The sequence below is a fragment of the Leopardus geoffroyi genome, chromosome C1 (genome assembly GCF_018350155.1).
Source record: "Leopardus geoffroyi isolate Oge1 chromosome C1, O.geoffroyi_Oge1_pat1.0, whole genome shotgun sequence".
Taxonomy (NCBI): Eukaryota; Metazoa; Chordata; class Mammalia; order Carnivora; family Felidae; genus Leopardus; species Leopardus geoffroyi.
Genome location: NC_059328.1, coordinates 31047453 through 31070170, shown reverse-complemented (window position 1 = coordinate 31070170; position 22718 = coordinate 31047453). Strand labels below are relative to the sequence as shown.

The 22718-nt window shown below is 42.5% G+C and overlaps 1 protein-coding gene across 7 annotated transcripts in view; it reads right to left on the bottom strand.

The window, feature by feature from the left end:
• Nucleotides 1-138: 138 nt before the first annotated feature.
• Nucleotides 139-22718, bottom strand: part of CAP1 (cyclase associated actin cytoskeleton regulatory protein 1) — a 28184-nt gene continuing 5604 nt past the window's right edge. For 2 of the 7 annotated variants that reach the window (XM_045482314.1, XM_045482316.1), the window contains exons 2-13: nucleotides 13003-13124; nucleotides 12289-12389; nucleotides 10789-10866; nucleotides 8651-8794; nucleotides 8464-8549; nucleotides 7020-7125; nucleotides 5676-5853; nucleotides 3419-3603; nucleotides 2602-2725; nucleotides 2395-2477; nucleotides 1927-2070; nucleotides 139-1332 (exon numbers count right to left, since the gene is read on the bottom strand). In XM_045482314.1, the coding sequence (XP_045338270.1) occupies nucleotides 1249-1332; nucleotides 1927-2070; nucleotides 2395-2477; nucleotides 2602-2725; nucleotides 3419-3603; nucleotides 5676-5853; nucleotides 7020-7125; nucleotides 8464-8549; nucleotides 8651-8794; nucleotides 10789-10866; nucleotides 12289-12389; nucleotides 13003-13114 (1425 nt within the window). In that variant the 5' untranslated portion in view covers nucleotides 13115-13124 and the 3' untranslated portion in view covers nucleotides 139-1248. Of the gene's footprint in view, nucleotides 1333-1926; nucleotides 2071-2394; nucleotides 2478-2601; nucleotides 2726-3418; nucleotides 3604-5675; nucleotides 5854-7019; nucleotides 7126-8463; nucleotides 8550-8650; nucleotides 8795-10788; nucleotides 10867-12288; nucleotides 12393-13002; nucleotides 13128-22718 lie in introns of all 7 variants that reach the window. The other 5 variants (XM_045482309.1, XM_045482311.1, XM_045482310.1 and 2 more) reach the window with 3 other exon arrangements.

Below are 22718 nucleotides of genomic sequence, written 5' to 3'. Positions count from 1 at the left end.
ACTCCTCAGGGCACCTGGTTGGCTCAGTCAGAACATGTGACTCTTGATCTAGGGGTTGTGAGTTTTGAGCCCCATGTTGGGGGTGGAGTTTACTTCAAAAAAAGTATTAATCTCTATACAGCAAATACCACCAGCAAATACTAAGCAAGTTTGGTATTAATTTTATTCTATTTTCTGTATAACTTTAAGTACATAAAGGTTTATTTCCACAGGCCTCAGGAAATGGGTAGAAGTCACAGGACAATCTCTCTTCCCACCAAAAAAAGTTGCATATTTTGGTAAGTGTCCTAGAGAGAAAAACTGTAATTTACATTAGCAATGCTGTGCAAGATTCTTACACGAGACCTAAAACCAGGCTGCAGTGGAGATTTTAGTCCTTTGTTCAGGTGCCTGGACAGAAACCAAAAGCAGTTGGGCATGACAGGGCAAAGGAGGCAGTGAAGACGGAGGGCAGGCACCTAGCATGGAAGAAGGAAGGAATTCCAGATTCCTTGGAATGGTGTAGTTTCCTTGTTTATTTTGTCTTGTTTTGTTTTTGTTTAAGTCGTCTCTGTAGGAAGGTGCTGGGCAGGGATCCCAGTGAAAGAAAGGGTCCAAGACTCCTTTAACTGGCCTGGGCGCAGGGCTCTGCCCAGCGGCCGATACAGGACAACCTACTCTCTCAGGTTCAGGCAGACCCAGGATGGAATGCAGAATAAAAGGAATGCCTACAGGAATCAATTTTTGCTCGGAATGCTAGATGGCCAGGCTTCAGCCTCTGGTCCAGTGCAACCCCTGCCTCACCTGTCAACAGTGAAAAGTTAGTTTGGTTAGAAGAACCAGCTAGAATCACACCAGCCTCTGCTACCTTCGTGGGCATTGTTAGAAAAAGATGAACTTGTGTGAACATTCTGATCTGTTACTTCCTGGGGACCGCTTTATTCTTCCCACATGACTGTTGGTCAAATAACCCCCAAAGGCTGAAAGCTAAAACACAGCAGTCCTGGTGTGCAGTTCCTTAAGAATGGACTGGTGGTGTGGTTGAGCTGACAGGGAAAAGCCGCACCTTCCTGCAGAAGATCAACTGACCTGCTCTCCCACCCAAATCTCAGCCTGAGGTATATTTCAGTGAAGGCAGGTAGCTGTGCTTCTCAGAGCAGAGAAGCGGTTTAAGAGCAGAAAGGTAGAGGAAATCTAGAAAAGAACCGTCTTGATACAGATTTATCCCACGGTGTGAGGGAGAGGGCAAAGAACCCAGTGGCACTTCGCTTATCCAGCGATTTCTGTCACTGTGGTGACCAACTTCTGCCCGTTCCATAGGGTCTTGAACTGCTCAGGGACTGGGAATTCATTCTGGAAACAAACAAACAAACAAAACGGGTTTAAATCCCAAGTCCAAGCTCCAAAAGAAGCTGGGGTTAAATCTTACACTTTTCTCTCAATGCTTGCTTCCACTAAACTATTAGAGCAACAAGGCGGTCCTGAGAGTGAAACTGAACCGCCAGTAAACAGCCTGGCTCTGTAACCAGCAGCACCACATCTCCCACTACCTGCCACCCTGCCACCGCTGTCCCGGAGGAGCGGTGTAGGAATGAGAACAAAGGCTCCAAAGCCAGCCAGACAGAGGTTTAAGTTTGTTTCCTACTGTTCCTGAATCAGCAATCTTAGACAGTTACACCTGTGAGGCACAGTGAGCAGGTACAGGACTTCGCGGCGCCAGTCCAATAGGGGGCGATGACTCCGTCCCATTCGTTTTTGCTACCTGAGCATCTGCTCAACCTGGAGCTCTACTTCATGTGACTACCTCATACTTAAGGGTGCTCGAGGTGTGTATTGCTAGGTTGGACCCACTCAGTACCGAATGACCACGAACCAGCCTTCTCCAGCGCAAGTGATCTTCAGTCCCCCGTTCTGAGAGCATACTACCAAAGAGATCAAGGAACTTACAAAGTCACCGCCTTCTGTAGGAATGAGGACATTCATCTCAGAAGATTTGGCACTGACTATCTCGCAATCCAGGGAATTCTTGCTCAGGTAAACATGGCAGCCATCTGTTTTGTTGATGGAAATGGTTGGCACTTTACCCATTACCTGCAGAGAAAACCCAAAGTGCTGAGTCCCAGTAGCTGTGGAGAACAACAGGAAGTTTCAGGAAGAAGCTTTCACTGTTTCACGTGATTCAGCAACTACATGAAAGGCTCACAAGTGCACAGCAGACACCGGATACTAGAGGTGGGTTGGGATGGGTGCTGGAAAAGGCCTCGCTGTAAAAGCCAACTCCTCTCCTGCCACCAAAGCAGCTCAGCTTACAGACTCAGTAGAATCAGATTCCCACCACAGCAACATCTGTGGGTCAGCCATGTCTTTCAATTAATTCCTCAGGAGCCAAAGGAAGGAGCCAAGATATCAAGTTACCTGAACTTTGACATCTCTACTATTGATTATCTCCACAATGCCCACCACGTCATCGAACACCAGACCGAGTTTCTTACAGTTATCTAGGAGAAGAAAGGGAGCAGGTCAACAGTACAACTTTAAATTTAACAACCTTTAGGAACAGGGTAGATATGGTTCCAGCTCTCTCAGGCTCTAGGACGGAGCCTAGGACTGACAAAAACTCACCTACTGTAATGGAGTTAATTTTGCCCTTGATTTGCAATGTTGTATTGACACACTTGTATATGTAAGCCACCTGTTTCAGCTCTGTGTCATCAATTACCAGGTTGGAAACATTCTCCTGATTTTCCTGTTAAAGAGATACCGCTTTTAGGAATGTCATCACTAATACACACTACCCCCCAAAACAGGCTATCCCAAACTTCTGTTCTTTTTTTTTTTTTTTCAACGTTTATTTATTTTTGGGACAGAGAGAGACAGAGCATGAACGGGGGAGGGGCAGAGAGAGAGGGAGACACAGAATCGGAAACAGGCTCCAGGCTCTGAGCCATCAGCCCAGAGCCCGACGCGGGGCTTGAACTCAGGGACTGCGAGATCGTGACCTGGCTGAAGTCGGACGCTTAACCGACTGCGCCACCCAGGCGCCCCCCAAACTTCTGTTCTTGTAATCTAACCCAAGACCCTGCACTCATCTGGCTGTGCTCCATATACATTTACGTATATGTATGTGTGTGTGTGTATATATATATATATGTATATACATATATATATATATATACACGTATATACATATATATATATATATATATATATTTTTTTTTTTAACATTTACTTTTGAGAGACAGAGAAAAACAGCAACGGAGAGACAGAAAAAAAAAACAGGGAAGAGGCGGAGAGAGGAGACACAGAATCTGAAGCAGGATCCCGGTTCTGAGCTGTTAGCACAGAGCCCAACGTGGGGTTCAACTCACAGACTGCGAGATCGTGACCTGAGGCAAAGTCGGACCTTAACAGCAAACCAGTCCTGGTATTTTTAACTCACCACTCTCCACTTCTTGCCCTCCAGTTCAAGTACAGGTGGCTCCTTCTTTGTGGTTGGTTTGGGGGACGGGCTGACTCCTGGTTTAGGTGCAGAGAATGGTTTGGGGCCACTTCGTACTGGACCACTCTGAGCCTTCAGGGCAGGGTTCTTGTGAGTCTTCATGTCATCAGATACATGTTTCAGGGCTGTAAGAACAACAGCTGCCTTGTGCCCATCCTTCGTACCACGGCTTTGGGCTGAGGCAGTAACCAACTTCTGTTCTCAGAATTAACTGCCTTAACAAAAACTTAACAAAAAGTCAAAAGCCAGGGCTCTGAGATGTTCTCTTAAACAAAGGTTTTGGAGAAGCACTTTTAGAATTTCCCTTCTACCCCAAGGTACGATTATACAGTGGCATTAAAAAATAAAATAAAATACAGACTATGTGCATATGGGAGGAAAGGATATATGAATGCACAGAAAAAGATCTAGAAAGACATACACCAAATATATATTCACAAAATATGTACAGTTTTTAAAGCAAAAGAAGAAAAAATATGTGATAGTAAAGCAAATTTGGTAAAAGGAAAGAAACCTCACCCACAGCTAACCTACCGCACCTCCTACTCAGTGTTTGCATTTGAAATCTCCTTCCACCAGTTTTCCTATTGATAAACGTTTTTTATTTGGTTATAACCATGTACACTGTTAACAAGTTTGGTTTAACGAGTTAACATTTAAAAAAACTTTCTCGGGGCGCCTGGGTGGCGCAGTCGGTTAAGCGTCCGACTTCAGCCAGGTCACGATCTTGCGGTCCGTGAGTTCGAGCCCCGCGTCAGGCTCTGAGCTGATGGCTCAGAGCCTGGAGCCTGTTTCCGATTCTGTGTCTCCCTCTCTCTCTGCCCCTCCCCCGTTCGTGCTCTGTCTCTCTCTGTCCCAAAAATAAATAAACGTTGAAAAAAAAAAAAAAATTAAAAAAATAAATAAATAAATAAAATAAAAACTTTCTCATGTTAACCTGCAGTTTTTTTTAATGTTTGTTTATGTATTGGGGGGGGGGGGGGGCAGACAGAGAGGGAGAGAGAATCCCAGGCAGGCTCTGCGCTTTCAGCACAGAGCCCAACATGGGACTCAGTCCTAAGAACCATGAGATCACGACCTGAGCCAAAATCAAGAGTTGGGCACGTAACCAACTGAGTCACTCAGGCGCCCCTAACCTAGTTTCTCAAAAAAAAAAAAAAAAAAAAAAAAATTTTTTTTTTTAAGGAGCAGATTCCACAATCACCTTCCCACTGTAGGCAGATAAATGCCTTCCTCTTAAATATGGCCCAATTTATTTAACAAATACTGACTGGCCCTTTCAGCTCCACCACTCCCTGTGGCTGTAGTATAAGTACTAGATTTTTTCTTAAACACTGCATGGTTCCCTGTAAAGAAAGGCATTAATTAATGGCTGCTTAGTATTCCATTAAGAGGATATACCACAGTTAACCATTTCTCTTACTGTTGGATATTTAGGTTGTTACACCATTTTTAGCTATGGCAAATAATAGATAGTAGCTGGTCTTTATTTTAGATATTTTTACGGGTAGATTCCTAGAAGAGGGCTGTATAATTTAGACTTCCACCTTCTATATATAAGGGTGTCAACTTTCTCTATCCTGACATTGGTAATTATATTTATTTTTTTTTAATGTTTATTTTTGAGAGAGAAAAAGTGTAAGAGCTGGGGAGGGGCAGAGAGAGAGGGAGACAGAGGATCCGACGCAGGCTCCGCACTGTCAAACACAGAGCCCAATGCGGGGCTCAAACTCATGAACTGTGATATCATGACCTGAGTCAAAGTTGGATGCTTAACCAACCGAGCCACCCAGGCACCCCCCAATATTGGTAATTCTTATGCAAATTTCCATGACTAATATATGCCCCCCTCTCCACCCCCAGGATGACTTCCCAAAGAAAGCATGTGGTAACACAGAAAAGGCTCTAGGGTGAACTGCCAGCACCATGCCTTGGCACACTAGGGTACTCTATATATGCCACTTAAGTCATCTGCTAATGGGGCAGAGGGCTTCCCTCAACTATAATCACCCACTTTCAATTTCCATTTAAGCCAGCTTTATGTCCCTTTGGGCAACTTGAAGGACAGTGACACCCAAATGAATTCTCCCATACACAAACCAGGGTTCTGTTTTTACAGACCATCAGGTCTCTAGTTGATCAGATCAGGCCCAAACAACTTACTGTACCAACTCTTCTTGCCAAAATATTCACTTACCATGTGTGATGCTCTCCCCCTGATTAATCTGCGCAAACAGTGCTGAGCGGGAAGCAGACTCATCTGAGCCAGAACTGGTGGGGACTGGTGGGGGAGGTGGGCCTGGTGGGGGAGGAGGAGGACCTGATCCAGCAGAAGGTCCAGATGGCAATCCACTCAGTTCTTTTGCCACAGGCCCCTGGAACAATAAGGGCAGGTAACACAGCCATGATCTCTTCCCTTCTGTACCATTCCCAGTAGGGTCCTACACATGTTCTAGGACATGGGGTACCCACTGTAGCCCTTGACGCTAGGATTCATGCTCCCTATCCACACCCAAAAGGGTTTTATTCCCTCTTACCCTTTCCCAAAGATCCAATTCAGCTCCATTTTTCAACTTGCACATCATTCCTTTGACCTCTACCCGATTCCAGCTCTAACCCACAGTTTTGCAAATCAACTTCGTGTGTCACCAGTACCTCAGCCTCAACAAGTCCAAGGCTGATGTCATCATCTCCTGCCTGCTCCTCTACCTGTACAATCACCCCCTTGTTTCTATTTCAGTAAAAGACATTGCCATCCAAGCTTGACTCTTCAATCTTCTTGAGTCTAACGCCCTCAAGCTCATCAAACCTATTACCTTTTATAGCTTCTGCAAATTCTTCTGTACCAGTTCCTAGCACCATCAGCACCTCCATGGTCTGAGCAGGAGCCCTTACCCCTAACCTATATACTGAGACTCTCTCAAGGACAAGTCTGATCGTTATTACTCACTTGCTCAAAAGTCACAATCAACCTTCCTTTCCAGCCTTTTATCCTAAAAATCTGACTCTCTCCTTCAACTGAAGCCAGAGATGACCAATCTGTACATTTACTCTACATGTACTCTGTTTAAGCTATGCCGTTTGCCAGTATTCCCATTTCTCCCACTTCTCACTGTTCTCTATTTGCAATGTCCCAGATCAGAGAACACCTGTTGAAAGTACAATCTCTTCCAGTGAGACTCACACTCCCTCTTACTCTGTCATCTATATCTTTATCAGAGTATTTTACTTGTTGACTTGTATTTAGGGGTTTTCTGTCTCTATTTTTAAGCATCTGGAGGGCTGCGATAATGTAACTCATTCTTCTGGCTCCCCTTCAGCCCAATCACTATCTCTGACCCATGTGTACTGAAACTGAATAGAATTGGATACTCTTCTCTGAACCTTGCTTTCTTCACACTTTTCTTCTTTCTCCCCTTTTCTTTCTACTCTCCACTGTAAAGACTAGCATCCCTTTTTGGACCTTGGTAGCACCAAAGTCTAAGAAACTTGTGGACCCCTGTCCTGGAGGGATAGAGGGAGGGAAGAAAGGCTCACTAACCGTTTTGCTCCAGGCCAGTCCAGTGGTATGGAACTCCTTAATGTAAGCCTGTAGCTCTGTCCATATACTCAAGTAAGCTTTGACCCAGTCCACGTGCTTCTTATCACTAGGAGAATTAAAGAGAAACTCACCACAGACAGTTAGGGCACATTACCATAGTGATTCCAGAACCCCTCCTATCTGTGAACTCATATCCTCCCACCTGTGGTGTGGTTTTGCTCAATGGCAGCTTTTCTATCACAACTGAGCTTTGCTTTTCTTTTTTTTTAACCTATGCTATTACCCTAATTAGACTAAAGTCCATTAGGATAGGGACTCCAGATTATATCTCTTTCTATCTCTTACAGCAGTATTCTTCAAACTTTTTTAAGTATAACAAAACCATATTTTTCAAAGTATACCTTAGGGAGAACCTAATATACAAAACTAATAAAAACAGGCATTCTGTGCATGAAGCTATATGATAGAAGGTCCCTTGCACATCACTGTGGAACTCTAGGACTTCAAGAAACTCACCTGCCTTATACCACAGTGCCTTATGTCAAAGTATGCCCCTCCCACCAAAAATTTAAAACTTCCCTGGAGGAAATAATCAGCATTAGATTATAGAAAGAGCACTGAATTATGGTTCTTCTTATATATTAGAAGACTTTATGCCTATTTATCATAAGACCTAATTTGCTCAACTGTGAAGTGTGGAGTTTAAAGGCAGGTTAAGTCAAAACACTGCGATGCTTAACTCCAGGTTGCTGGAAGGAGGGATCAAGGAAGTGCCTGGTGTTCTGAGACCTATTTCACACACACGAAGCCATTCCTTCACAGTAGTTACTCAACAAATGTTGGTTGACTGATGACTGACAGAAGAAAGGAAGGGTTTGGGTAATTATGCAGCTGAGTGATAGCTGCCTGCAGTCACTCCAGCTCAAAACCAGCAATGGAGAAGTCAGTTAGGACTGGTGAACATATGTGGTTAGACATACAGAGACTCCCCTCCTCTTACATGATACACGTGCTTCACCAGACAGCTGCCTTCTCACTTTACCTGACTACGTGAATAGTCAGGGTGATTTCCGAGTAAATCTTACCGAACCTTTTGTCCCTAAGCCAGTTAGAAATTCTCAACAAAGGAACAAAATCTACCTTGTCTAAACAGGCAAATTAAAGGGCATTTGTCCATTTTATCTCCAGCAAAACTTCCTAAACCTGGAAGGGTAAGGATGAGAAGACTAAAAGGGGCTCTACAAACCCTTTGGAGAAAAAGCAGAAGTGAAAGGAGAAACACTTCCTGCTTGCAGATGCAGCCTCTATAAGCCAGTATCTATAAAACTTCTGAGAAAGCAGCCCTGGGATGGAGAACCAACACAACAGCCTTAACCCCCAAATGCTACTCCGGCAAGTAATCAGCTGACGTGTCCTGTACCCCTTAAGAAAAGGCTGGACTTACACATCTTTGTATTCCTTGAGGACTCGGTTTGTATAAAACATGGCAGCATCATTCATTTCTTTCACATAGGGACCAGGCTTGGGAGCCTAGAGAAACAGCAGTGGTCAGTGACTCAGAGCTTCTCCAGCCATGTCCCCTTGCCTCTTTCATTCCATCCCTTCCCTCCCAAGGAAGCTGCGCTGCTCACCACAGCCACCCAACCCAGGGCCTGGATACTTTCGCTGACAGCTGACAGGTGGTTGAACAACTTGCTGCCTCGGTTCTTCTCCCGGAAGGTTACCACTTCTTGGATCTGCTCGGAGATGGGTGCCAACAAATCCGAAAGTTTATTCTAGGAAGAGATGCAGGGGAAGAGTCGGGTTAGTCTTTCCACAAAAGCTTTACGCGTTTGTCAACTCGGACCTTGCAGGCAAGAATTCATGGGCTGTATAATGAACACCCAAATAAACTTTGTACTCATCCTGCACAGATTCATATGGCTAAAACACTGCTCCTCACCTCATCCCCCTCAGGCTAGATCTGGTGGCTCTTCATGATCAGGACCCTTACTTCATCTATACCACAAAATTCTACCATTTCAGCCACTGGTCTCTTTTCTGCCCCACTAAGTAGGAGATACTATCTCATTTCTGAGCCTTTACTCACGACGGTCTCTTCTTTTTCTTTTTATCCAAATATTCCTTATACTTCATGAGGAACAGCCCTTCAACTCCAGCCACACTGGCCTCCTATAGCATTTATTGTCAGCATAACCAATTTTGGCACCTTATCATGCACCAACACAAACTATTAGTGGATCCATGTGAGTATGTTTTTCAAAATTTCTCACTAACTTTTCAAATACCAGGGCTTTGTCTCAGCCTTCTTTTATAATCTTTACAACCCTCACACATTGCTAGCTATATAGCAGCTGCTGAGCAGAGATCTGATGAACCAAATGCAAATAGAGGGCTTGGCATTTGAGCTGGCAGCTTAGCAAAATGGATGAATCTTGTGTTTCCATGTTTTACCCTTTCTCCAAAGCTCAGTTTCCTGAACATTGCAATTCTCAGATCACAGCATGAAAACAGTCTAACACAGGAGTCCGCAAACTTTCTCTACAGAGCCACACAGTGACTATTTCAGTCTTTGCAGGACATATGGTCTCTGCTACAGTTTCTCAACTCTGCCATTATAGTGCATAAAGCAGCAACAGACAATACTTGAAAGAATGGGCATGGCTGTGTTCCAAAAATCTTTCACTTACAAACTAGATGGCAGGCTAGATTTGGCCTGCAGGCTGTAGTTTATCAATCCCTAGTCTAGAACAAGGGAAATATAATTGTGTCTCAGCTGCCTGATTTGTTGTGGAAAGTGCGGGTTTGGAGAAAAGGTTTCGAAAAAATGCCTTAACCATTCAACACAGATTAAGAATTAAAGGCTAATATATTTAACATTATCTTAAACTATTTTTATATTATTTAGGCATGCTGAGGGTCCAGGGGTTTTAAACACAAGAGTCGCAGGAAGACCTGCTTCGTTACCTCTCTGCCACGGAAAGCCAAATGCCTAAAGAAGAAATAGGGACACCTGGGTGGCTCGGTCAGTTAAGCATCTGACTCTTGGTTTCGGCTTGGGTCATGATCTCATGGTTCGTGAGACTGAGCCCCATGCCAGGCTCTGCACTGACAGTGTGGAGCCTGCTTGGGATTCTCTCTCTCTCTCTGTACCCATGCCCCCTGGAGCACGTGCATGCTCACTCACTCGGTCTCTTTCTCTCAAAAATAAATAAACATTTAAAAAACAAAGAAATAGAACAAAACTAAAATCTTTGGTTGTGAGAAAAATCTATTTCCTCTAATTGATTCTTACACCGTGGTAGCATAAAATTTTGAGGTAGGAGTACACTTCAAGGGAGATCTCCACCACGGAAAGATGAGGGAAGAAGCAGTACTTTAGGAGTTTTAGGGTCTCCACAGCAGCATTACTAAAGCCCAGTCACAGTGAAGCAAGAGAACTACTCTCTGACCCAAGGGCTTACGGGACAATATGATGAATTTGGCCTCAGCCAAGAGGTTAAAAAAGGCTGTCTATTGAGAGAAGCAGCGAAGTCCAGGAGTAACTACAGTCCCAAGTAAAAAGGATGGGGGGAAAAAAACCAGTAGAGTCCAATAAATACTGAATGGCACATTCTCATATGGCACTTTAAGTCTGACTACTCCTGGGACTTGGTGTGAAAGCACGCGAGGCTGAGGGTCTATTTTAGCATGTCGTCGTACTTGGCAGAAACCTCTCAACCCATCCTGAGCATCAAGCCACAAGGAAACCAAGTAGCAGTGAACTTACGCCTGCTGGCTGCTGACACTGAGAGGCTGTAACCAAGAGAGCTCGCTCCAACTTCAGGCCCGTGTGAACCATCTCCGCCTGCCGGAAAGGAGAAGAATCAGTTATTCTCGCCACATTACAACTGGAGAGGGTCCTGATAAGAAGAACCCGAAACCTCCACTTCCATGTAGTCTGGTAGCAACCCGGGAACTTCCTGTTGCTTTCCTCAGGTACTCCACTTCCAGGGAGTGGCAGAAGGATTACAGGTACCACCGTTCCCGTGGCAACTAATCAGGGATACATATCCGGGAAACGAAGGCAATTAGGGTCAGCTTTAGATGAAATCGAGTTAGCAACTGTACACGCAGTGCGATATGAAGGGCACTGAAAAATCCCTCTTGTCTCACATCACCAAAAAGCTCTTTTCTCAAAAACTAGAGGTGGAAGTCAAGGCAAAGGCCAAATTGATGCCCAAATTCCCCAGGTATTTACTCCTTTAGGTTATAGCTATTTCTCAAAGGTTGGGTCATGGCCCATTCACAGATTTAAAAAAAAAAAAAAAAAAAAAAAAGAGTGCCACGCAAGTAGGTAAGACTGCTTTGTGAAGCTTCTGACTCAGTCACAAATACATTTTTTCTTCCTGACCGTCATGGTCAAAGGAGTTTAAGAAACATAAGTCTACAGGCACTATCTAAATAGAGAATTTCAAATAAGGTAACCTGTTTTTTCTAGATTTGCATTTTTAGAACGTGTACGTGATACATGTTTTTAAATCTTTTAAATGTGACAAACTGCATAAAGTAAAAAATGCAAGCCCCCACTCTTGTATCTAAGTCCCAGTCCCACTCACTAGAGCTAACACCACTGCCAACAGATGGCACAGGAGAGGCTCAAAATAGACCTTCCAAAGATCAAGCAACCAGTCTTGCTGAAGGGTCAGGAAGATCCTAAACATGGTTATTGCTTACAGAGGACCATTCAGGACTAGGAGAAAGATTCTGGGTCCCCAAGAAAGATACAGAATATATATGTGAGTGTGGGGGTGGTGACGATGTAGGTGGCAGCATATGAAGGGAGGTGGGTGGAGAGGCACCTGTCACTGCCTACTTCACATTCCTGCTGTGAGCTAAGTGTGAAAATAACTCACATTAGCATAACTAATAACTATCGAGCATAGTTTTATAAACGCTAAGTCATGACTATGACTCCTTTGCATAAGCCACCCTAGGCTTGGTTATATAACATGTTGGGATCAGAATGGCAGAATGTTCTCACTATAGAGATGAACCAAGCCATAGTTTATGCACCAAGCAAGTTACCTGCATAAAAGAAGCCCACACAGTAAATGTGATCAAAGCAGAGGGCCTGGAAAAATCTGAGGAACTGTTCCAGTGCCTGGAGTGAGCTCCTCAGTGAAGGTAAAAGAGAAGGAGCCAAGGGACTCTTAAACCAAGAAGGAGTTGGATTTGAAGACCACCACCAGTCCTTAAAAGAGGGGGAAAAGGGGCAATACATCCTTACATGTTTCTGCACATCTCCCCCAATCTCTTTACTGATCTTCAGGTACTCTGCCACAGGACCGGTAAGCAGTGAGTCAAATGCTTGCACATATGGAGCTGCTCCTGCTAGAGAGAGACACACACCACAAAGGATCAGTCATGCACCAGAAAGATGATTTTTAAAAAGCACTTCCACATGAAAGTGGAGAAGCAAGGTAATACAGTAAACAGAATACTGGAACACGAGTCCGGAAACCTGGGTTCTAGTTCCAATACCACCACTAACTGCCTGTGTGACCCTAAGTTCCTTTTCCTCCCCGAGCTTGACTTTATCTATAAAATTAAAATGAAAAACAAAAACAAAAACAAAAAAACCCCAATCTCCCTTTTAGCTCTAACATTCTATGATTCATTTGGTGCATATACAAAATGGCTAATTTGCCAATCATTTGGACAGAGAGAGTTTTAATATCACTTGTCACTCGACTTACACTAGAGTCATTTTGCTAAAGAAAGAACAGGAAATATCACACAAGCAGGAAGTTCTTATGTTAAAATAACCACAGGCCTCCCTGCACAAGTCACTTCCTCTCTTATCTGTTCACAGGCGATGAACTTAGCAGATTAAGCATTTTGGGAAGTTAGCTCCAAAGGAGAGACTACCCTACGACAGAAAAATTTCAGGCCAAGACAGAGTCTTCATTCAAAGTATTCTGCTGTGCTGCATATTGCTTACCTTTTGGAGCACTGTCTCCATAGCCACAGTGCATGTCAGAGGCATGGGATACTGCCTCCAGGCGGCCCACTGCTCTCTCCAATCTTTCTACCAGATTTTGCATGTCAGCCATAATGTACAACCTGCTAAAGGAGATCACATGTCACTTGTGTTAATAGTACATAGCACCTAAGGAGAAAAGATAGAATACTCACGGGGTGAAGAAGATGCCAATTCGGAAGAACAGAATCATTTAATAATAAAACCAGATGAAAAACAGGTGAACATATTTGCAAAATCATCAAGACCTCATTAAGCAAGAGAGCTACCCAGGAAAAGGTGTTCACTGAAAGCAAATGTTTCCCCATTCAAATACTTACTGAATATTTACTATGACAACACCAAGTATTTATGCCCGAATTTAGAATTTACACAGTATGGTCAATATATTATCTCAGTTTGTGCCTCCCAACAACTATTCAGGAATGGAAGGTTAATCACCATACTCTTTAGAGATAGGAAACGTAATTACAGTGAAGTTAAATGACTTACCTACTGTCACATAGCTAGTTAATAGGAAAGCCAGCACTTTAGTTCCAGTCATCTGGCTTTAAATTCAGTGTTTTTTTCCTGCAACATCCTGCTGCCCACATATGGAATGCCGAAAACCAAGATGAATAGGGTATTTATTCTGCCCTCAATAACTTAGTCTGACAGTAGTTATTTGACGTGTACCCTAACAACTACAAATAGAAAAAAATATGTGAAGACAACACAAGAATGTGGCAGAAAATAACAGAATTTTTAGGAAGGGGAAGAGCGCATCAGCTGAAAGAATCAAGAGAGGATAGCATGGAGAAGCTGCCACTTGAGCCAAGCTTCACAAAAGAGGATGGGTATGATCCAGATTTGCAGTAGGGAAAAATAGACACATCCAGAAGAGCTTTTTACAGATCTTTCACAAGTACTAATTTATCTGAAATTAGTCTCATTCAACGTCTAAATCCTAAAGAAAGTAAGCTCTACCACAGAAAGGTACTTCTCCGGCTTGTTGCCTATTATCCTCTACCATCCAGACCACTACCTGGCAGGTAGAAGGTGTTCAATAAATATTTATGAAGTTAATGAACCTGAAACATAGCATCCCCAAACTCCAGAGGGACAAGTATTCTGAAAGTTCATAATCATTAAATGTTTTCAACACACATCCACATGAAATGGTTGACACCATAAGTGATATAAAAATCAGTCAGTGACATTTCAGTCAAAGCCTTGACTTGGAGATTCCACTTCAAAACATTAATTAGTTCAGGTAACTGAAGCTGAATGAACCCAACACCCTTGAAATTGCCTAAAATGACCACAGCAATTACAATTTCCCCAAAGATGTCATGTCAGACTATCTCAATCTAACATACTGCCCTCCCTATGGACAAGATAAGCAGCTGATAAGACAAAGTAAGGAAGACAACATAATCCCTGTCCATTTTTTCCAGTGTGTTGGCTCTGGTCTCTCTGGGCCCAACCAGAGAATGTTGTTTAAAAGAGAATCAAAGGAAAAAATGTGAAGGTAAACCAAATAAACCTTTTCATTCCCTGGCCTGGAGAAGCAGCAGAAGGCTTCAAGTCTCTGTTCTACTCACAAATGGAGCAGACTAGAAGCAATCGTGTTATGCACCGCCACCTGAGTTCTCAAATTACTGACTGTCCAGGGACAGATTCACATATAATCTGCCACCTTCTATAAATGCCAGAGGAAAAGGCAAGGAACGCAATAAACTCCCAAGCTATCTTCCATTAATAGATACCACCCATTCTGGGGGCACCTGGCTGGCTCGGTCAGTGGAGTACGCAACTCTTGATCTGGGGGTTATGAGTTTGAGCCCCATGTTGGGTGTAGAGATTACTTAAAAATAAAATGTTAAAAAAAATAGATACAACCACATAACATTGTACACTTATCTCTACTACACATTTGATATACTGGTTATAAAACACATTCCTTCATATACCATGGATGCTCCAGGTTGAGGCCAGTGTTAACATGGAAAACATACTACAAGTGTCTCTAATGGCTGCCAGGGTTGGTGAACACCTAACCATCTTAACAGCTTAGTAATACAGCTTCATGAGATTTCCGTTCCTTTTTTCCCACATTTCGCTTGTATTTGTAAGCTTTCATTGCTGTCTAACTTAAACAGAATGTAATAGGATAATACAGCTATCATTTATAGGTAATCTCATTCTACCATTAACCAAACATAGAACAGTACTTAGTTTTTTGTTTTGGGTAGAGGTGGGGTGAAATATGAGATGTTATGGGAAAGAATATCCAGAATTGAAGGGACCAAAAGACACACCGCGTCTCATTCTCCACCCCAACACACATATTCGTATTTTTCAGGTGGTCATGTCCACTCCCAAGCCTTCAACTACCATTATCACAGTACCATCCAGCCTCCTTCCAGAGTGGCATGATCACAACCACCTAGACACTAACAACTCCCAGAGCAGCATATCCAGCTCAAGCCGTTCTTCTGGAATTTATAATTTGAAATCCGGCTTCCACCTAGACACCCCTCTTGGCTATTCCGAAGGGATCTCAAACTGAAATGTCTCAAAAACAACTCATGGTCTTCCCACACCTCACCCCCCCCCCACTGTCTCAGCAATCCAGCACTACTACCAATCACCTGATTGACCAAGTTAGTAACCCGGGAACTATTAGGCCATATAGTATAGTGGTTACAAGCATGGTCTTTTGAGAAGACAGATAATTGAGGGTTTGAATAACACTACTCACTGGCTCTATGACTAATAAGTGTTAGCAAACTTTGAGTCTCAGCTTCCTTATTTATATAATGGAGACAACAGTACAAAATCCAAAGGGCTAAAGTGAGAATAAAGGGGAAATACATTTGACCCTTGAACACATGTTTGATCTGTGCAGATCCACTTACACAGTAATTTTGTACAATACTGTAAATGTATTTTCTCCTCCTTATGATTTTTTTAAAAAATGTTTATTTATTTTTTAGAGAGAGAGAAAGTGTATGCTTGCGGAGTGGAGAGAGAGAATCCCAAGCAGGCTCCTCACTGATGTGGGGCTCAGTCCCACAACCATGAGATCATGACCTGAGCCGAAATCAAGTTGGACTGACTGAGCCACCCAGGCACCCCTCCTTATGATTTTCTTAGTAACATTTCTTCTCTAGCTTATTGTAAGAAGAAAGTATTACGGTATACATAACATATAAAATATGTGTTAATAAACTATTTTATCAGTATGGTTTTTGGTCAGTAGTACACTATTAGTGGTTAAATTGGCGGGGGTGGGGATGGGGGGAGGAGTCAAAAGTTATACACAGATTTTTGACTGCACTGGTGAAGGTTGGCACCCCTGACCCCTGTGTTGTTCAAGGGTCAACTATACATGCAGCAGTACTGGACCCAGTCCTGAAAAATAGCAAGAATTCCATAAGAGTTAACTAAATTATCTTCTTCTTTTCTCCCCCAAGTCTAGTCAGTTATCAAAATCCACAGGCTCTATCTTGTTTATCTCATGAATAGATGCCCTTGCCTTCATTCTGATTGTCAGAAATCAGGTCTTCATGACTTTTCCTAGATTACTGCAATAACCTCCTTGCTAGTATCCCCTAATTACAGAAATACACCCTGTTTATCCATTCTCCACATTACCATCATAATCCTTCCCAAATGCAAATGTAATTAAGATAGCCTTATATTTAACATCATTCAGTACTCCCCAGGACATTCAGAGTAAAGTCCAAATAAGGGTTTCCATATCTGGTCCAGCTTTATCTCCCACCACTCTTCTCTAGTTTTATCTCTTACCACACCCTTCTAAACACACTATAGTCACCCAGGACTACTTTCATTTTCCAGAAAGAAGCATGCTTTCTCTCATTTCGGAGGCTTCATGCTATCCACTCTGATTGGTTGCTGTTCCATCTCATAAATCCTACTTGCCTATTAAGATTCAGCTCAAGTGCTACCTTCTCCAGGAAGCCTGTCCAGTTTGGTATGCTTTTCCTTCTTAATCTGCCCCCTCTCTAGAATTCCTACTGCCTTTTAAGACTCAGCTAAGGTACCACCTCTCCAAGAAACATTTCCAATTTGGTCATAACACTGTTCACTTACCTCTACCACACATTTAATATACAGGTTTAAAATCATTTATTTAATAGTTAATAGGCAACCAGCCACCCTAGGGAGGGACCATGTCTCGTGTTTGTAATTCCAGTACTATAAATGTAGTAAGCACTATAAATACAGTAGGTTATTACAGGTTCTTTAACCTTTCTCCCCTCAAAACAAGTCTGGCTATCTCCTCTCTCTCTCTGACAAATCTGGGGAGATTTGTTTTACCTTTCTTTTTTTTCCTCTTCGCCTATCTGCAGGATCTTACAAATACTCCCATCTTTCAAATAAATGCTACCTTCTTAGGCACATACCACAGTGATATTGAGATCTTCAAACCAAGTATCATAAGAAAATAACCTTATTAGATTATATAACAGTAATTAAAAATAGTCCCCTATAGTGGTAAGTGCTTTACATCCTCAATCTGATGCTTGTTAAGACTTAAAATAATTCTCTAGGGTCTGGTATGAAGATACTGATCCCCATCTTTAGAATGAAGAAACTCAAGTTAAAAAGCTTTCCAGATATGAAACAACCAGTGGGTAGAGGCAGATAACCTAGGCCATGAACACAAATCTTCTGAATCCTAGTCTGAGGCTCTTCCCACCACTCCACATGGCTTTTAAGAAATTAAGTGACTATGCAATTCATCACAGCATCCAGCCCCTACTGCTTGCTGAGCACATTACTGTGGGTTCAAGGGCTCTTCACTGTGTCTTCAGTTAACCTTATTAGCAGCTTTTAATTTCTCTGCTTTCAATTTTCTCCGTCGAGACCAATATTTTTTCATAGGCTAGATGACACATATTTGGAAGGCAAATGTTTAAAATAAGGCTCTTCCGTAAGAATTTAGAGTTGCCAAAGTAGAAAACCATAGCCCTGCCTGATCTTGTTCTTTGCCATTTCTTTTTTTTTTACTTTTTAATACATTTATTTATTTTTGATAGAAACAGAGCACAAGTAGGGGAGGGGCAGAGAGAGAAGGAGACACAGAATCCAAACAGGCTCCAGGCTCCGAGCTGTCAGCACAGAGCCTGATGCGGGGCTCGAACTCACAAACCGGGAGATTGTGACCTGAGCCGGTCGGTCGCTTAACCGACTGAGCCACCCAGGTGTCCCTGTTTGCCACTTCTGATTGACAATAGCCAATAACTAAAAGTAAGCCTCCATAAATGAATGTACAGAATCCCAACTATTTTGGCATTCATCATAAAAACTTCAGAAAGGGAAACAGTCCTAATTTTAGAAGTCTAAGAAAAAACTAGGATTCAGGAGACCAAGCTTTGGGTCCCAGCTCTGCCATGTATTAACTGTATAACTAAAGAACTGTCATTTAATGAGTCCTTACCTAGCACACAGCGATGTAAGGATCAAAGGAGAGGAATAGTCACTTTGGGAACCTTAAAATACAGTTTAAATGTAAAATGTTATCACTACATGCGTTGTACTAGAATTCAGGCTTTAGATGGGAATCTATCCATTCCCCTCCCCCAACCAGCCCCACCAATTCGCAGTACCTACAACAACCGGGCACACAGAAGATGCTTACAAAATGAAAGTGCTTAGTACTGTACTTGGCACTGTACTTAGCAGCTACTGAAGACATAGCAGGCAAATGGCATCTGCCCTCAAGAAGATTTCATTCTTTTTTTTTTTTAATTAAAAAAAATTGTTTTTTTAACGTTTATTTTTGAGACAGAGAGAGACAGAGCATGAACAGGGGAGGGGCAGAGAGAGAGGGAGACACAGAATCTGAAACAGGCTCCAGGCTCTGAGCAGTCAGCACAGAGCCCGATGCGGGGCTCGAACTCACGGATCACGAGATCGTGACCTGAGCTGAAGTCAGACGCTTAACCGACCGAGCTACCCAGGCGCCCCAAGGAGATTTCATTCTTATTGGGAAAGCCAACACAAATGAAAATGCCAATGGGATAAATACTGGTGACACGTTTTTTAAAGTTCTTTTAGAGATTGTCTAACTCCTTTTAGATTAGGAAAAGTTCCAGTATCAGCCTATATACTGGAGCTTTTTCTTTGTAAAATGTTGTATGGTTCTGAATGACACTATAAATTACTATATGTTCTGAGAGTTGAGAAGAAATCAGTGAGGACTGGAGATAGTCGGGTTTGTTTGTTTGTTTTTACATTTTTATTTAATTTTGAGAGACAGAACACAAGTGGGGGAGGGGCAGAGAGAGAATGAGACACAGAATCTGAAGCAGGCTCCAGGCTCTGAGCTGTCAGCACAGAGCCCGATGTGGGGCTCGAACTCACCAACTGTGAGATCATGACCTGAGCCAAAGTCGGACACTTAACCAATTGAACCACCCAGGCACCTTGAGATAGTCTGGTTTCAGGAGAAAGGGGGGCATCCTGATAGAAAAAGTAAAAGAAAAAAGGGAAGACATTCTAGAGCAATCAGATGCAAAGAGGAGAGAATAAGGGGGCTAGGCACATAAAGTATGTTATGTGGGTTAATCTGCATAGAGCATCAAGCGTCATGAAAAATAAGGCTGGATAAGCAAGGCAGGCTAGGTAATGAAGGGCAGGCACTGAAAGCCAGGCAGTATTTGAATCTGATGTTGTGATAAGTGTGAAGCCATTTAAGGGTTTTGAGTGAAGGAGTAATATGATGAAAGCAACATTTTTACAAGTACTATTTGATAAACAGAATGCAATTTGGAAAAATGGGACAATATTAAGGTCTAGGTTAGGTTGAACTAGGAAGCTAATAGGGTCTAAGGTTGAAAGCTGCTATTCATCCAGCTGTAAAATGAGAGGGCTGCTGAAAAAAATATTTTTTATATTTCAAAAGAAAAAAAAATCTATACCATCTACTCTCCAGCCAGATACGGAAACGAAAGGAAAAGAATCAATTAACCCACAAATAATCAGTTTTAGGTAACTACGTAACCAGCACCTGAATTAAGTGGTAAAATAGTTTTCCTGTTCCAAGGGAATCTAATCTAGCAGGAGAAACAAAGCTACCTTCCACTGAATCCTTCACTGCCAGGATTAGGAGGGATTCTAGAAATCATCTTGTAAAAACACCATCTGATGCCAGAACAATCCTTTCAACATTCTCAGCAATTAGCCAGGTAACCTCTGTTCAAGTACCTTCAGTGTGGGGAAACCGAGACTTCTAGAGGCAGCCCATTCCCTTCAGACAGCTCAAAGTACTAAAAGTTCTTCCTTATATGGAGGCAAAATCTGCTTCCCTGCAACTTCCACCCACTGATCTTAGTTCTGCCCTTGGAGGTCATACAAAACAAGTGTGCATTAAACACAGAACAAGTACTAACTGTGTGGTAGTGACTATTGAGTACTGTAGCACTCAGAAAGGAAGCAAAGATGACTCGAATTGCAAATCCAGGGGCCTAAGAGAAGGATGACACTATAGGCAGAAACAGGTTTCTGGCATGTACTGTTTGGGGCAAGAAGATGAAGTCAGTTTTGGACAAGGAGAGTCTGAAGAGGAGCTGAAGTTTCTAAGTGGGTAAGTATTTAGAAATAAAACTTGGGGAAGGACCAAGGCTGGAGAACAATGTTTGCAAGTTATCCATAAAGAAATATCACAAAGTATGAAAATGGATAGGCTCTTGGAGGGATGTCACACACAGCAAAAAGAAACTATGAGGTGGATTCTCCAGCAATTTCTTTTGTGGTCTAAAACCAAGAAAAAAATCAGAATTGGCTAGTGATTCCTGCCAAAGCTGCTTCAGAGTCTCATCATTCGAACAATTCAAACAACCCAATTCCTCCAGCCCATTCAAGGCAGTTGTTCAGAAGTAAATGGAACCAGGCTACTCCTGTAGTTCTTGTCTCATCTCACCAGACAATTAAGCCAGTGGTATGAATGTCTACTTGAGTAGGAAGTTGTCACGTTTAAATGTTTTCTACTTTGTCTGGTAGTCGTTCCTCTAAGTCATACCCTTAAGTAAAACTGAAAAGCAGCTATACAAGTCAGCCTACATACTATGGCAGCCCAACTGATCTGCTTCAAAATGCTTCTTTTGGCCTTGACTTTGTATTTCTGTCCCTGAGATGTTATCCTAATAAAATAATCCGAATGTGGGGAAAGTGACAGGCAGATATTCACTGCAACGTTAACTTAGACCTCTAATTACAAGGAATGCACCACGGAAAAAGACTTGAATAGAACACAAAATCTACAGTATTTGTCACATTGGAGTGATGGGGTTTTAGACAATTTCCTCATTTTCCAACCTTCTTTAACATAGTTAATTTCTTTATTAAAAAACAAAACAAAAACAAGTTCCATTAGGATCTCTCTCCTAAGGTACCACCAAGCTGTAAGACATTAGTTAGTTCTACTCCTAACAATATAGAATTAGAGCCTTGTTCTCATCACTAGGCTCTACTACGCCAAAGTAAAACCTAGACATACTAACAGGAGACACAAGTTGGCTGTGTGTTTTTTAATTTTTTTTTTTAATGTTTATTTATTTTTGGGAGAGACAGTGCGAGCAGGAGAGGGGCAGAGAGAGAGGGAGACACAGAACCCGAAACAGGCTCCAGATTCTGAGCTGTCAGCACAGAGCTCAAACTCATGGACCGTGAGATCATGACCTGAGCTTTGAAGTTGGATGCTTAACCTACTGAGCCACCCAGGTGCCCTGTGTTTTTTTTTTTTTTTAAATGTTTATTTTTGAGAGAGAGAGAGAGACACACACACACACACACACACACACACACACACACACACACAGTGCGAGTGGGGGAGGAGCAGAGAGAAGAGGGAAACACAGAATCCGAAGCAGGCTCCAGGCTCAGAGCTGTCAGCACAGAGTCTGACATGGGACTCGAACTCAAGAACCGTGAGATCATGACCTGAGCTGAAGTCAGACGCTTAACCAAATGAGTCACCCAGGCACTGCACAAGTTGGCTGTTTTAACCAGAAACCAAAGAACAGATACCACTTTGCCCCAGTAAAGATACCATCTAAATCTAACCCAAATCAGGAGCCACTGTTCTTCCTTAAGCATTTGGTTTCAGAGGGAACCAATGACATTTTACTGCCTGAGTCACTGCCATCTGAGGTTTAGATTAAAAGAGAAAGACCTATCTTCTAGGGAGGGAAAGAATCCAATCCAATATCAACACTTGTCTCCTGTGCCCTATCTGAAATTCCAGGAGTGAGTAAAGCTAGTTAGAATGTACAAGCTGAAGTCAGACTTAGAACTAGCTGCTTCAACAGTCAGGGCAAATAAACAACTTTGTGTGGCCATGGGTTTCCCCTCTCTCTTATACCCAAGGAATATTACGAAGATCAACTATGTAAAAGCGTTCAGCAGGCAACTTTTCCATTGTATAAGGAAAAAGCACATTGGCTGATTTCAGCTGGCTAGTTGCATAAAGATAGATCTAAGGACGCCATTTGTCCCTAGCCAGGATTCAGCTACAAATAGAGATACGAAAAGATCTGTGACTGTAAGTCTATAATTAAACTTAAGTATAGGAATTTTAATGAACTCTGCAGAAAAACAAAACAAAACAAAACACAAAAAAAGGAAGCTCACTCCTTCCATGAAACATTTCAACTCTATTTTCT